At 41.8% G+C, this 16,284-nt stretch overlaps 2 protein-coding genes across 5 annotated transcripts in view; both read right to left on the minus strand.

Moving 5' to 3' along the window:
• Positions 1-3,013: 3,013 nt before the first annotated feature.
• Positions 3,014-5,038, minus strand: GP5 (glycoprotein V platelet). Its single transcript, XM_040267648.1, has one exon. The coding sequence runs from the start codon at positions 5,036-5,038 to the stop codon at positions 3,419-3,421; it is 1,620 nt and encodes a 539-aa protein (XP_040123582.1). The 3' UTR covers positions 3,014-3,418.
• A 5,074-nt stretch (positions 5,039-10,112) lies between these two features.
• Positions 10,113-16,284, minus strand: part of ATP13A3 (ATPase 13A3) — a 78,930-nt gene continuing 72,758 nt past the window's right edge. For 2 of the 4 annotated variants that reach the window (XM_040267625.1, XM_040267616.1), the window contains exon 33: positions 12,131-13,500. In XM_040267625.1, coding sequence (XP_040123559.1) covers positions 13,303-13,500 — 198 coding nt within the window. In that variant the 3' untranslated portion in view covers positions 12,131-13,302. Of the gene's footprint in view, positions 13,501-16,284 lie in introns of all 4 variants that reach the window. The other 2 variants (XM_040267610.1, XM_040267636.1) reach the window with 2 other exon arrangements.

Raw genomic sequence — 16,284 nt, forward strand, 5'->3', positions numbered from 1 at the left:
GATCCCACCTGCCGTGGCTGAACTAAGCCCATGTGCCACAATTATTGAATCTGTGCTCTAGAGCCCATGCTCCACGACAGGGGAAGCCACTGCAATGAGCAGCCCAAGCACCACAACAAAAATAACCTGTGACCTCTGCAACTCCGGAAAAGCTCACACAGCAACACAGACCCGGAACAGCCAGACAAATAAGTCTTTCTTAAGAAAGTCAGATAGTGAAAAAAGATACTTGCAAAGAATATAATGTACAGAACATTAGTGTCCAGGATATGTAGAGAGTTCTTACAAATTAGTAATAATGAAAAGACAAAATGTCCCATCATGCATTGGTTGATGTATATCCCCAGATAATTCAAAGAGGATCTAAACACTCAATAAACTAAGAATAAGTTCAAGTTCACTAGTTATCAAGGAAATATAAAATAGCTATGAGATATCATTTCATACTTTTCAGATTGACAGAAATTTAAAATTTTGATGTTATCAAGAGTTGGTGAAATTGTAGCGTAACGGGACATGAAAAGAAAAAAAAAACATTGGGAGTGAATGTCCATCTACAAGAGAACAGATAAGTTGTGGTATATTCATTCACTATTATGTAGCTATTAAAATGAACTAGAGCCAAATACTTCATGTGGATAAATCTCAAAAATGTGAGCCCAGGAAAAAATTTTAATACTATATGCAAAGTAGCATTTATAGACAATCTTGAAAATAGGCAAAGGATTCCACTTGCTTAGAGAGTTGTGGGCACATGTAGTAAGAGTATAAAAAGACACCTAGGGATGTGAAAGATTCAATTTATTAAGGCAGTTACCTCTAAGGAAAGGAATGAGAACAGGGGAAAGACAGAGACAGGAGCTTCAAATTTATCTGTTGCATTTTATTTGGTTAAAAAAATATTTGAAGCAAATAAAGCAAAGTATAAAGATTTGACACAGCTGGTTAAGGTGTCCAAAGACATTCTCCACACGTTTCTGAATGTTTGGAGATAATGACCAGGAGTTTGGGGGAGATGTTTTAGTTGAATGGGACACCAAAATGTAAACATTTCGTTTTATTTGCTATTTTTATTTGCTTATTTATCCTTTCGCTTAGAAGAGTGCCTGGTACAGAGGAGGTAGTCAATAAACATTTGCTGAATAAACACGTGGGCAAAGGCATTGAGATGCGCTAGAACATGCTGTGTTCTAAGAGAGCAAATCATAGTAATAGCCAACTTCTGCTGCTGCTGCTGCTAAGTCGCTTCAGTCGTGTCCAACTCTGTGCAACCCCATAGACGGCAGCCCACTAGGCTCCTCTGCCTGGATTCTCCAGGCAAGAATACTGGAGTGGGTTGCCATTTCCTTCTCCAATGCGTGAAAGTGAAGTCGCTCCGTCGTGTCCGACTCTTAGCTACCTCATGGACTGCAGCCCACCAGGCTCCTCCGTCCATGGGATTTTCCAGGCAAGAGTACTGGAGTGGGGTGCCGTTGCCTTCTCTGAATAGCCAACTTCTATCAAGCCCCATATGCATTGGCCTGGACTATTTTATCCTTGCAAGAAAGCATGGTGGTTAGGACTAGAGTCCATAGTCCATCAAAAAAAAGAGAAAGTCTGAGTTTTATGCTGTAGTTTCAAAGTGTGGAGGAGTGGAAATAAATAAGAAGGCACACACACACACACATACACACATTCCCCTAGAGTGCAAGGTGAGCCGGCCAGATGGAGTGGGGAGCATGCCCAATGCCTGACAGCCTGAGAGGGGGGCACACAGAAGGGGACACTTTTAGTCTGCCAGGGCAGCCAGGAAGACTTCACCAGGAGGAGACATCAGAACTTGATCTTGAAAATGAAGTGAACCCTCAGCTCTTCTGCTCCATATCCAATAGTTGTTGTTGGAGGATCTATTTCTCTGGACCCTGAGCACGGAGGCTGACCACACAGGGCTGAGACCACTCACAAGCGAAGACAGACTAACTTGAATGTAATCACCCATTCCAGGATGTTTGGTCTCAACTTTAAATACAACAGAGGAAAAAAGAAGAAAAACGACCAGCTCAAAGCTCTTTTAAAATTATGACAGCAGTAATAATTGCTTGCCCTTTAATAATAAGAGCTACCATTTATTGAGCATTTACTGTATGCAGGGCACTGGGCTAAGTCATCAGAAGCTTGTCTTTAGTTCTTACAACAACTCTAAGAAGCAGGTACTATTTATCCCTTTCCAGGGATGAGGAAACCAAGGCTTGGAGATTTCAGGGGTGTTGCCCACAAACCTATGCAGTTAGTAGGTGGAGCTGGGATCCCAACCCACCAGTTTCTGACTCTTCTCCAGCCCATGCTTTAACCACTGGTTCTCCCAAGCAGACACCCAATTAAAGAAAGGAGGGTTTTACTGCCTTCAATTGGAATAAATGAGAATGTGATCCGAGCATAATAAACTAGAACCCAAACTCATCATTACATGCATGAACACCTGTCACTACCAGGTGTCCCGTACATGCTTGTGAAATGAGGTAGCCTTTAGTTCCAGGAAATGAAAACCAACCCAGTGTCGAAATGACAGACTTCACCCTTGTAGGACTCCAGGAGGAACTCACAGATCACGTGAACAAGCAGAGCAGGGCTCCGCGGGCACGCAGCAGCCGGCGACAGTCGGGATCAACAGAATCTCCCAGCAGCACGCTGACAGCCCCTGGAACGTCCCCGCTCCTCCCCCAATCCCGGTCCCACCCGCCCTGGTGCCTGCCAGCCCTTCTCCTGCTCCTAGGCACTCAGCCCGCACCGCGCTGGGTACCGAGCTCCTGGAGGGAGGGCTGGGTTGTCTCTCTCTCAGCCCATCATCAGTCACACAAGCCTTTCCACACTCTTGCGTGGATGGAGTTCAGCGCTCTCCCCCAAATCCCACAGGTCAGACATACGTAAAGTGAGAAAAAACGGGACGAAAAGAACTGTGAAAGAGTTCTGTTTTTCAGATAAAGGGAAAGAGAGCAACCCATCTTCTCCCCTAGGAAAACCCACCATCGCCGGATCCCACGCATTCTATGTATTCATTTTGCAAACTTTTGCCAGACACCCACCAGGTGCAGGAGGGAGGCTGGAGTTGGCTGTCTCCTTTACACCCACCCTCAGTTCACAGTGCAAAGACCGCCTTCGTCACCCCACCCACCCAGCCACCCTCGACTGTGGGCACAGGGAGGGGCCGTCGCAGTCCGCGCTGCCAGGAGTACACTGTGGATTGGGAGACAGGAACAACAGACAGTCACGGTTTACCACTGTAAATGGTACGGGGGCTCAGAGGGAGAGGTGTCACTGAACAGGGAGGAGAGAAGGAGGGAAGGAGATGGCAGAGGAGGAAGAAGGAAGAGGAAGATAGCGTCAGCCGGTCTGGGCTCTCCCCGGAGCCGCGACTGCCAATACTCCGGTCACGTTTTAATTAATTGCAAGGTTTTCTCATCGCCTCAAACCAGAACTCTGTGATTAATTTCCGAAAGAGCCTGCCGAGTTTAATCATCGCAAACACAATGATCCCGGTAATTAGAGCCTGAGCGGCTAAAAGCAGAAGATAAAGACCCCAGAACAGGCTATGGTCCTGACTTTGGCCCTCAGCCACTGGCCGGATCCATGACTCGGAGCGCGGGCAGGCGAGGTCGCCGGCCTGCAGCGTCCAGAGCAGTCGGCCGCCGTGCGGCCCGGGCCCGTGACACCGCGGGGGCTCGGCTCGACCCACGAGGCCCGCGTGCCGCCGCAGCCACGCCAGGAACGGCCCCAGGCCACAGTCGCAGCGCCAGGGATTGTGTCCCAGCAGGACCTCCGCCAGCCGGGGCAGAGCCTCAAACGCGTAGCCCGGCAGGATCTCCAGCTGGTTGTGGTCGAGCTGGACCTCCTCCAGGCTGCTGAGGTTGCGGAAGAGAGCGCTGGGTAAGGCGCGCAGCCGATTCCTGCGCAGCGACACGTGGCGCAGCCGGCCGAGGCCACGGAGCAGGCCGGCGGGGAGGGAGACCAGGCCTGTGGAGTTCAGGGCGAGCACCTGCAGCTCGCCGAGGCCTCGGAAGGCGTCCTCCGGGAGCGCGCTCAGCCCCGGGCTCAGCGACACCTCCAAGATGCGCAGGCCAGTGAGGTTGCGGAAGGCGGCGGCGGGCAGGGTGCGCAGCTGGGTGCCTTTCAGCCTCAGCTCCCGCAGGCCGCCTATCTCCCCGAAGAGCACCTTGGGGAGTTCCTCCAGCGGGTTCTCAAACAGGGTCAGGAAGGTCAGATTGTGTGAATGAAGAAAGAGGGCGGAGGGCAGGAACTCGAGGCGGTTTCTGGAAAGGGTCAAGGAGCTCAGGCTTCGCAGCCGGTCGAAGGCGCCGGGGACGATGGAACGGAGGTGATTGGTGTGGAGCTGCAGCTCTGTCAGGGCCCGCAGGCTGTCCAACAGCCCCGACCCCAGAGAGACCAGCTGGTTCGAGTGGAGCAGAAGCTTCTCAAGCTTAACCTGGGCCCCAAACAACCCCTCGGGCAGGTGGGTCAAATTGTTTCCCGATAAATCCAACAATTTCAGGTTCCCCAGGTGTGTGAAGAGGTTAGCAGGCAGGAAAGCGAGTTGGTTTTGGTTCAGAAAGAGCTCCTTAAGGTGAACCAGTTTCTGAAACAGGTTTTGGTCAAGGCTCTTTAGTTCATTGCCGTCCAGAAACAACTGTTCCAGGAGCCCCAGGTTATCCAACAGTGAGCCTGGGAGATGAGTGATCTTGTTGCGCGATAACCTCAGGGTTTTAAGTTTTATCAGGTCGCTGAACGTGCCCGGGGCAATGGCGGAAACGTGGCTGTCGGACAGCAACAGGCGCTGCAGGACGGTCATGCCACTGAAGCTGTTGTTCTGCAAGGTGCCGCGGCCCATTTGGAAAAACAAGATGTGCGTGAGGTTGGTGGGCAGGCCGAGAGCGGCGATGCCGGCCACCGTGCCGCGCGAGCACTGCGCGGCGTCGCGGAAGGCGCACCTACATGTGGGTGGGCAAGGAAAGGGCTGCGCGCGCAGGAGCCAGAGCGCTGCGCACAGCAGAGCGCTCCTCAGCATGTCTGAAACGGCGTCCGCGGCAGATCTGTGGGCTACAAGCAAAAGGGCAAACGCTCGTAATCCTGCATGATCCTTTCACCCGGATTATCACTGACTTTAAATGTTACCTGGATCCACGCTACGTCTCCCTCTTAGCAGTGCTGATTTTTCCTGGGTGGTGAAAAGACATTCATTTTACACTCCGAGGTCTTGTCCTCTTGTTTCACTGATTTTCCACTCTTAATTCAAATCGGTAAAATTAAAGCTTTTGCAAGCTATGAAAAAGGTAATAAATACCTTTAAATCTTTACATAGCAAGAACTAAAATAATCTTTCTCACAATCAAGCTTGGAGGTATCACAGAGCAGTGCTCGTTGTGAAAATAACCCTGCTCTTGATTTTATTATTATTAATTTTTTGGATTCACCTTAAAAATTTTTTTAAATTATTTATAATTTAGCCAGGGGTGCCTATGACCTACAGCCCTGAAGGGAACAGCGAAGTCTGTTAAAACAGCAGCAACCACTGCCTGATTGTTTTAATCACCATCACGCTGTATCTGCAGCGCCTTCTTACTCCACTAACACAGGACCGGCTCAAAATAATGAATAGTCTCAGCCACACTGAGACAAGTAAGTTAACAGTACTTCATCACTTTATGTCACACACTGCTCTCAGCACTGTATTTAAATTAATGCATATACTCCTTACAGTAACCCTGAGAAAGTGAAAGTCACTCAGTTATGTCTGACTCTTTGCGACCCCAAGGACCATAGCAGGCCAGGCTCCTGTGTGCATGGAATTCTCCCAGCAAGAATACTGGAGTGGATAGCCGGTCCCTTCTCCAGGGGATCTTCCCGACCCAGGGACCCAACACAGATCTCCCGCTTTGCAGGCGGACTCACTGCAGTCTGAGCCATGTGAGTTGGGTTATCTGCCATTAAAGGATGATGCAACTGAAGGCACAGAAAGGGTAAGTAACTTAACCAGGGTCCCAGAGCTAGAATTTGAAAGTATTTCTGATTGTGCCATAAATAAGGAACTATTAGTTCTAAGATGCTTAATTAAAAATTAGTACTCAAGGCACTGAATTATCCATGAAATACACAGTAATACTAATCTGCCAAAACAATGTTTCCCAAGTGTAATTTCAAATAAACTGCATCTTGTACTAAATTTTACTTGTTATTTGCACAGACTGGCCAAGCCCTCCAGTTACCCACACTTAATTTTTAGAATATTTGGCCTTACCTGAAATGGTGCTGCACCCCAAAGCAACTGAATGGTTTAGAGCTTTGCATGTGAGCTGGCACTTTCCAAAGGAAGAGAGGAGTATCTTTGCATCCTGAAGATAAAGACTTTCCCAGAACAAGTCATGGCAAGAGCCCTATCGCAGAGGGCATATTCTGGTTTTTTAATGACAAATAAATGACAACTATCTTCAAACTTTGAAAGAGACTGTATGTAACCCAAGTCCTGCTGCCAAAGCTGAAAGATGAGCAGGAGGGGTGCAGTTTCTTCATAAATGGCACTGTATGACCTGGTGATGTGTGTCTAGTGTTACACAGAAGGATCATTGCAGCAGCCATATATCCCTGGTTGGTCTACACTTCCTCAGGACCTTCCTTTATCTGCTACTTCACTACAATTCTACTCAGGTTCCTCTCTGCCCCTTTTAAGAATAATAAGGTTAAGGACATTCTCAAGTGCTCCACTCACTTTTTAAAAGTATTTTCAAGTATGTTCCCTAATGGCCTTGCTGGGTTGAGGGTGTCCACATGTTCAACTGAACATAGGAATGTCCAACTGCTTTGCAAAGTAGTTGTACCAATATATGTTGTCGCCTACTATGTATAACAGGTCCTGTATTTCATCTCTCCCCATGCCTTGAAATTGTTTTTAATTTTTGACATTCATATGAAAGATTTGTCTCAGTGTGTTTTTAGTTTTTCATTTTCCTACTGAACAACGAACTTGGGCATTTTTCACATTTTTAAGGGCCAATCTTCTGAGAAATTTGGGTTCTTCTGATCATTTTTCTACATGGAAAAATGTCTTTTAAAAACTAAATTGTAGGCATTCTTTATGTATTCTGGATATTAATCCTTTGTGGATTAAAAGTGTTTGTTGCAGATATCTTCATCTAATATGTGCTTTGCCTTTTCACCTCCTTTATGTCTTTTACTGAGCAGAAGTCTTAATATAGGCAGTTATTAATATTTATGATTTGTTTTTTGTGTCTATCAAAATAATTCCTCTCCTCACAAACCAAAAAACTTCTCCTATAATAACTACATTTTAGAATATTGTCCTTTGCATTTAGGTCTTTTTTCCATCTAGAATTGATTTTTGTGTATGATGTAAGTACAATTTATTTTCCAATAGATCAGTTGTTCTATATATATATCCTTTCTTCCCTCAGAGCTACAATGTCAGCACTGTCACAGATCACCATTGGATGAATGTGTGGTCTGTGTTCTGGGCTATTTGATAATCCCTGTGCCAACACCACACTGAAATATAAAGCCTGAAAATATCCAGCGTTTTATCAAGTATGAAGAAGTAGACATTCTCATACATTGGTGGGAATATAAATAGTAGCAAACTTTGGGGAGGAAAATTTAATTGTATCAGCCAAGTTTTAAATATACATATTCTTTGTCCAATAGTTCTATTACTAAAAATACATGCTATGGAAATGCTCATTAAGACATGTACACAAACATTTATTTGCAGGGTTGTAATAGAAAAAAGGAGATCCAACCAGTCCATTCTAAAGGAGATCAGTCCTGGGTGTTCATTGGAAGGACTGATGCTGAAGCTGAAACTCCAATACTTTGGCCACTTCATGTGAAGAGTTGATTCACTGGAAAAGACCCTGATGCTAGGAGGGATTGGAGGCAGGAGGAGAGAAGGGGACAACAGAGGATGAGATGGCTGGATGGCATCACCGACTCGATGGACATGAGTTTGGGTGGGAGTTGGTGATGAACAGGGAGGCCTGGTGTGCTGTGATTCACTGGGGTTGCAAAGAGTCGGACACGACTGAGTGACTGAACTGAACTGAATAGGAAAAAAAAAAAAAAGCCTAAATGGCCATCAATAGGGAAGTAGTCATTTATAGTACATCCATGCAATAGGATGCCTTGCAGACTTTGAAAAGAACGGATCTGAGCTGCAACTGATGTAACTTCCTAAAATACACTGAATGACATAAAAAAAGGGCTGTGTAGCATATAACAGGGTTCTACACAAACGTGTAGGATTTTTTACAATATGAGCATATGTTTTTTCTAGAATACACCCAAGAAACTTTAGTATTCCCCCTTTGAGAGAAACTAGGGAAAAGGCGACTTCCTTACATACCTGTGAGGTTGCCATTTTATCAAATGTTCTTAATGTCACTTAAAAATTTTTTAATGCAAATATAATTTGGAAGGGAAAATGGCATTATTTAAGAAAAAAAGGAAAGAACATAGTTATTTAAAAATACTGGGAAAAGCCAGTGGCTGAACTGCAAAAGAATAAACATCAACTTCTGGAATTATTGACTGGAGTGGTACTGCAGAAATGGTCTTTCTTTTATCCTGGTTGGGAAAAAAGTCCCCCAAACCAACACTGGCAGGTGTTAACAGAAAAGGAACTGAAATCTATTCAGCCTTTGATGTAGCCAAATGCAGGCAAAGCCCATTAAATGCTAAACTGACTGAAATTCCCTTCTAAGGCATATAGTCCTAAATCACAGGGAAAGCCACTGCCTATCCCAGGTGTTGCGGGAGGCCCATCTTCCCACTCAAATCAAGGGAAGCAACTCCAGAGCCCGAACCAGCTCCCTAACAGGACGTCTGCCGTGCACATACACGACCACACCAAGTGAAAGGCCCCTTGCCCATCAAATGCCGGGAGCCAGCCCTGGAAGAGGTGCTGTGGATCAAAGTACTTCGAGTCAAACTCAGGAGAAGCTTCCTTGGCCTATTTCCCTAGGAAGATTTCCAAGAATTACCTCCAAGTTTTATTTTGAAGAGAGGACATTATAATCACCCAAGGAGGGAACACTGGGCACAGAAGTTGCAGACAGTGGAGGAACACTGAGTTCATTCAATGGACAAACTGATGAGCTACTGAGGACTTTGAGCACTTAAGTAATGACACCATCAGTGTTTCCAGTCCTTTGGATTTTGAATCCATGAAACAAGTCAGGAACCTGCTGTCCTAAGTGGCAGCTAATGGATCAAAGTCACAGAACCCTGGCTTACAGGGTTTGGCCATTCAAAAGCAGGTTGCCCACCGGAATGATATGCTTTTCTTCCTCCATGGGGCGGGGCTGGGGGGTGGTGGTGGTGGTTAAGATCCCAATGCCAGGGCACAGCAGGGATCTCTCTGTGCTTGGAGAGTAACCACAACCCCAACTTGGCATGGGGACAATCTCATTCAAACTCCCAGGACTCCCTCTGTCCTCTCCTGCAGTATACACCTGGAATTGATGGAGGGGGAAGAGGACGGAGAGACAAGCACAACTGTACCACCACCAGCAGGCTGTGGTGCAAGGGACAGGATCAACCCACACTGAATGGAAGGAACCTGGGCTCAAACTAGGTCTTACACCAGGCAACCATCCACATGGCTCAGCAGACACACAGCTCCTGCAGAAGCTATGATATAAGGAAAGCCCTCCTACCCAAACAGAAGGCCAGGTACATCCTGCCCTCTCTGGGGTTCCTGTGGTCAGTAGTTAGTTCCAAGGTTTCCCACTCCATGGGGTGCTCTTTTCACATTCATGGGTGCCACTTCACCTCAAGCTTACCATGGCTTACGTGGCATCAGCTTTTAGTTTGATCTTCCTAAATTCTGAGTCCCCAGTTTTCTATTTCACCATTTCCCTCAACATTTGGTTCTACAATGCATCTGACTGATGAGTTACCATGGGCTGGTCACAGACATGTGACGTGTGGAAAGCTGCACTGTTTTCTTGAAAAATTCAAAGTTAAAAGAAAGAAACGGGGGAAATATTAAGCAGGAAAATAAATCCAGAGTGGGCAGTATTCATGTAACTGAAGAGCAAACAGATGTATATAAAGACACAGAAAAAAAGAAATGTTATATCATTCATTTAAATCTTTATTGTGATCAGCTTCAATCAAAAAAAATTCATAAGGTTATTTACAGTGCTGAATGTACAATTTGAATGTATGCCTTTTTGACATCAGGGTACCATTCTTGAGCAGCAATACAATTTTAAAAATATAAAGATGCAGTATCATTTCTGATATAAAGTTACTTAAAAAAATCCAAAGTCTTAGGGAATTCACAAATCATAACAGAAAGTAACTATTAATTTAATGTGCACATAATTACCAAATCTTAATGCATTAAAAATATGTGTAAATGCCCACAGACTGTACAAAAATTAACATTTTGTTAAAAGTTCCCAACCACCTCCCACCACAAATATACAAAAGTCTATTTTCAGGTATGTCAAAACTGCATGCGTGAAATCTTAGAATGTTTTCTAAAGCTGGAATTCTGCTCTTCTCTGGACACTGGATCCATAGCCATTTTGGGAACAGAGTACATAAACGCTGATATAATTTTCCATGCCTTTGAAACTGTGCAGTTATTTTCTTAAACATGGGAAACAAAATAAATAGTAAAAACTGCAACAGTTTTATTTAAATGCAAGTAGAATTTGGAAAGCTTTCCAATGTAGGGATTACAAAACTAATATAAAAAGTTTTTATTTTATTGTTGGCTTAGCCACTTTTTATTCAAGCATTATTTGCAGCATCGCTTTACAGCAGTTGGTGCTAAAAGTTACAAAACATATAGTTACCACTATTTATATTTGAGGGAGGGGAAAAAAAAAACTTTAAACAACCCTGAGGGAGACACACATTAAAAATCTTGTTATTTATTTAAAAAGTTAAAAAGTTACATATTATTTAACAATTACTTTTCTAGACATTTCTGTCCTTTAAGTATATGCATAAATAAAATTTAAATCAGCAATATTAATCTTAATACATCAAAATAATATATGTACAGATTTTAAAATTTAGATCTGTATACACTCAAATAATTTAATGTGAAATTCAGAATCGAAATTACTATGTAATGAGAGGAGGACTCTATGGCACTGAGCAGGACCCACACCTGGACTCACAGACATTCTTCAAATTACATTCTGGAAGCCATCCAGTAACAACCTGAACAACCCACCTTGTCTATATTCAAATCTAACCTCCTACAAATGCTTTGTCTACCTACCTAAAAACCTCATTCCTCTGAAAACAATATGGGAAGATGTGATATAAAACCCTTATAAAATCTAAAAGTTAAAAAAGGGGGGAGGGTGTCAAAAATATAACTCTTTTATGATCATGCTCTTAAGGATGTTAAATACAATCTAATAATTGGATTTTAAGCTGCTACTTAGCAATTAATTATATGCTTCAGTATTTAAATCAAAGGATACACTCATATGTATTGAAAATGAACTGAATGTGGAAATTATAAAATGATTAAAAGAGTAACTATAGAAAAAAGTGCTAATTCACAGCTCAAGAGGTCTAAGATGCATAGCTTCATAGAATCATTCATGGAACAACTGTTCTTATCATCTAATGTGTATTAATATAGTATCATACTTTTTGATGGAAAACTTCAATTATATTTTTGTAAGAATCATCAGTGGCCATAGCAGTAACAGTGATCCTGAGTGTAACTTACATTTTTCTACAGTTACCAAACATCATCAGGTCTCTGCAGCATAAAAAATGAGAACCATGTGGTTCTACGGTTCTGGGTAACATGTGAGCAAATTGGTAAATATGTATCAGGAAAATAATGATCAGTTAGAAGCAGAAAGCACAAGCATGCTACTGGTCAAGGAAGAACAGAGGATAAGATCATACAGTCTTAGTAGTTTAGTAGCTACTTTACAGCAGTATCAGTTTTCCTGTTTATCAGAACTCCGGGCTTTGCCAAACTTCTGGATCTTACCTATAAAGACATTTTTAAATCACCTTAATTTTGTTTAGAATTTAAACGCTAACCAGAAAAAACAGAAAGGTGAAAAACATGTTCCACATTTCTTTTGGCTCAATGAATGTTTTTAACTTCATTTTTTTTCTCCCAGAAATTTCCACAACCCAATACATTCATTTGCAAACACCCAATCCAAAATAGGTACGCTCTGACCTCTGGCGCCACCTAATGGCATAAAACAAACTCAACCAGGTTCATACTGGTTTGAAAAAAAAGCAGTCATTCAAAGCCGCTCATTTTATAAGCCTCATTATTGACAGGAGAGACCTACATCAAACCTTTAAAATTTTAAGAGGGAAAATTCTAACTCCAAAACTAAAACACAAAAAACCAAAAGACAATTATCCTATGTCTTTAGGTAATAAGAGACGTAAATGAAAGGCATTTAAAATAATATAAAACCTGAGGAGGGAAAAAAACAGGTATGAAGGTATATTAGAAAGATAGATCTACATCTACTGCCAAAAGAAATAAGCTTTCTTCCTACTAAAAAATATTCAAACATATAACTAAAGCAATTATACTACTGACACCAGACGTAGCCCAAGGTGCACTTAATAGCTCTGAGGGACATCTCAAGAAGGCAGTGAAGCACCTTGCTGGTAGAAAAATAAAACCCAGGCAGTCTGTACAGAAAATATAAAACCATAAGTGGAAATTACCTGAGTTGTTCTATAAGCAACACCCTAACTCACTCCTGACTCTAGGCTATCGAAGGGAACTGGTGTATGTATACAAAGTTTTCTTTGGGAGAAATACTGAAATTAAATGAAAACAGGCTTTTTACCTATTTTCACTGGAGGCTAATTAACACCCATTTTATTTATCAATCACAAATTTAGGGACTGTATATAAATGATGACTTTTTCTAAAAAGGAGGCTGTGAAAATAAATTTAAAGGCATAAACTAAAAAGTCTTAGAAAATAATATCTAAACACCTTGCAGATACCAACTTTCTTCTCTACCCTATAGAGTATCACTGAGGGTAACAAGGAAGCAAGTTCTAGAAATATAATATTTAGAGTTACTGAATGAAGGTATAGGACTTTATAGATAATTATTTAACTGGCAGGCCAATTTCTTTTTGTTTTTGTTTTTTTAAAAAAGCTCTCAAATCAGCTACTATATTGGAAGGGTACAAACTGAAAGGGTGCCATTGTGACGCACAGGATCAGATAAAGTCCTACATTTACACTCTCCTCAGTACTGCTACTAGAATACCACTGAGACCGATTCACTGCTAGGTTATGGTGATGATCTGACATGACCCATTCTCCTTTACTAAAGCTTTAGCTTCTGTTGTTGTTTGAGGTTTTGGTGGCCATTCTGGGTCAACCAAGAGCTCCTGAGCCAGATACATGTACTTGGCCTTTGGCATCTTCTTCCTACAGTTCAGGGCCCAAGACAAGCAGCATTTCCCCCACCAATCCAGTGACTCCTAAGAACATAAGCAAAAAAAAAGGGACACCCAGTAAATTAAAAGCTGCTGTTTTTAACAATTTTGTTAAAGCATAGTTCATCAGCACAGAAAAATAAGAGGAAATGACTTCTGAGCACAAGAAATACATGAAAAAAAATACACTTAAAAAAAGTCAGCTTTCAATTAATTAGGAACATTATTTTTTTAAGAGTATAGTTTTAAAATTATCTATGTAATTTTTTACTTCATTTTATTTAGTTCTATGTTGCTATCTCCTCTTGTATGCATATACATTTTAAAAATAACTTGTATATCTGGAGGCTATGATTCCATTACATAAAACATCTAATGTATTGAGAATAACTTTAAACTATTCAGAAAGAGAAAAAATTGTTAATATTATATGAAAGCCCCAAACCATCTTTTGGTGCTATTGCTTCTAGCAACTTAACCACCTGATCATTTTTGGAAGAAAACGTGTAAACATACCACTGCTACTGTTAGTATCGCCTTTCAAAGTATTATTTATATAGTGTTAGGTCAAAATCAGAGCTTAGATCATGTTTAATGTCCATCATTTCTTTTAAAACCACATTCTCACTAACATAAAAAAACAAATTATTTTATAATGATGGTTTCCCCTTGGTGCTCCACAACTGGAAACAGAGGTATAAAGTAAGTACTATTTCTTAGTATTATTTCACTATAAAAAGCTCTGCTGTCACAGAAATCCTTCTGATCAATCCTAATGTTTTTACTGAATGTGATCTTAGATAGTTCTTGGAGAACAAGAAAGCAGAGTTCCTGGTTACTGTACAAAAAATGTAAATTCAGTACAGGTCCTCAGAATTTGTCTTAATTGAAACTGGAAATAAAACCAAATGAACTATACTGAAATCTGTAGTTACATTCATCTCTGAAGAACAGTCAATTCTTAAATTACTCTGACTGTTTCTTCTACAAAGAAAATTTAAACCCTAGGTTGTTTTGTTTTGCCATCAACATATAACCCAGGCTACAACCAGGTGTAATCTCAACTGAAGTAAAGATAACCCTTGAGCAACATGGGTTTGAACCTGCGCAGGTCCACTTACACGTGGATTTTTTCAGTAAATAGTATAATACCACATGATCCATGCTTGGGTGAATCTGAAGGTATGGAGGGACCCCATTATCTGGGCGTTCTATAAATTATATAAATCACGGCAGATTTTTGGCTGCAGGGAGGGTCAGCGACCCTAATCCTTGCCATATTCAAGGATCACCTGTAATCTCACATAATGGAAACAATATAACTGACAAAGACATTCTAATGTTAACTCTCAAAATAACTTCATGATCGAGAAAGACAAATTTGATGTAACACAGATCCTGAAACATAGGTTTCTCAATTGGCCAATGGAGAACAGCAAAAATACTTTAAAATGAAAACCTTTTAAAAATTTCTTCATACTTTTACTCGGTAGGTCTCCAGGACCTACTACTCTCTCCTCCTTCAAAACTGGGGATGGGCACGCGGCAGAGTGCCAGGAACGTAAGACACCACGGAAGACGTGAAAGCCGCTCAGTTGTGTCTGGCTCTTTGCAACCCCATGAAATACACAGATACCGTAACGACGTGCTTTTAAAGGCCTTCTAGTTTACTCTGTCAACAAAATACAGTAAGCTGCACCATTACCAAGAGTTTAAAGGCAAAAACTGTGGCCTGTCACAAGTAAGCTCTATTGAATTAGTGGTAGGGTGGGTGAGTGGGGATACAGATTTGAGGATTATTTATCTAGTAGCCTCTATAGCATAGCTAAAAACAGTTATTATCACCTTAAAGGAAATCCACAGGAAAACATCTGCCTTAGAATACAGAAGAGACTAGACAGAGGATTCTTCAGGTGATCCAAAGAATAATAATACAGGCATATGCATGACATACCTTAATATTTAAATATTAAAATTATGGTTCACCACTTGGACCTATCTTTTCCCCAAGATTTGTTCAAATTCTTCAATCTAACTACAGAAAAAAAAAAAAAATCACTGTTCCTAAATCAATGTGAAAGCTGTCACTTTTTACTTTACAACAAATGACATGGTTAAAGGATCATGGACAAGGGCGAATGGTGAAGGAAGGTGACTTTAAAAAAAAGAAGAGAGGGGGACCAGAAACATATGCATTGTTGCCCAGATGAGCCAGCTAGGCTGAAAGCAGTGCGTAACAGGCTGAATCAAGGAAAGTCGCAGTCAGGTGTATTCACATGTAAGATACACACACACACACATTAAATTAAATCCATCATTCCCCACCAGTAAAGTAAGGCAAGCAATAACATTTTAAACAAATTCCATTGTAAACAGAATCACAACTGAATAGTATTCACTTTACATTAAAGTATATTAAAAAAAAAAAAACCATGCCCCTATTAAAAGCAGCATACACTTGTTATAATAAATTAAGTCCCATGGAACACTAGGGATCCCCCCCCTCCACATTAGATTCATATTTTGTTCTTGACCCCTCACCTCCCCTAAAGATTATACACAGAAATACACCATAAGCAAGCATAGACTTGTTAGTTTACAAACACAAACATACCACAGACATCCTCAAACAATATAATTCATTGGTAGAGAAAATAAAAGGTGCTATAGGCATGCCAAAATGAGAACTAAATCAAGGGAGAGAAGACGGTGGCAAGAGGACAAAGGCAAGCACTGTGCAAGGAGAGAGAAGAGCTGCATCACGGGGCTAAGAGTGTGTACCAGGCCTCCCTAAACATCAAGGCCAAGTCCCTGAAGCAGAACACAGGA

Source organism: Oryx dammah, unplaced genomic scaffold, assembly GCF_014754425.2.
Source record: "Oryx dammah isolate SB20612 unplaced genomic scaffold, SCBI_Odam_1.1 HiC_scaffold_2, whole genome shotgun sequence".
NCBI lineage: Eukaryota > Metazoa > Chordata > Mammalia > Artiodactyla > Bovidae > Oryx > Oryx dammah.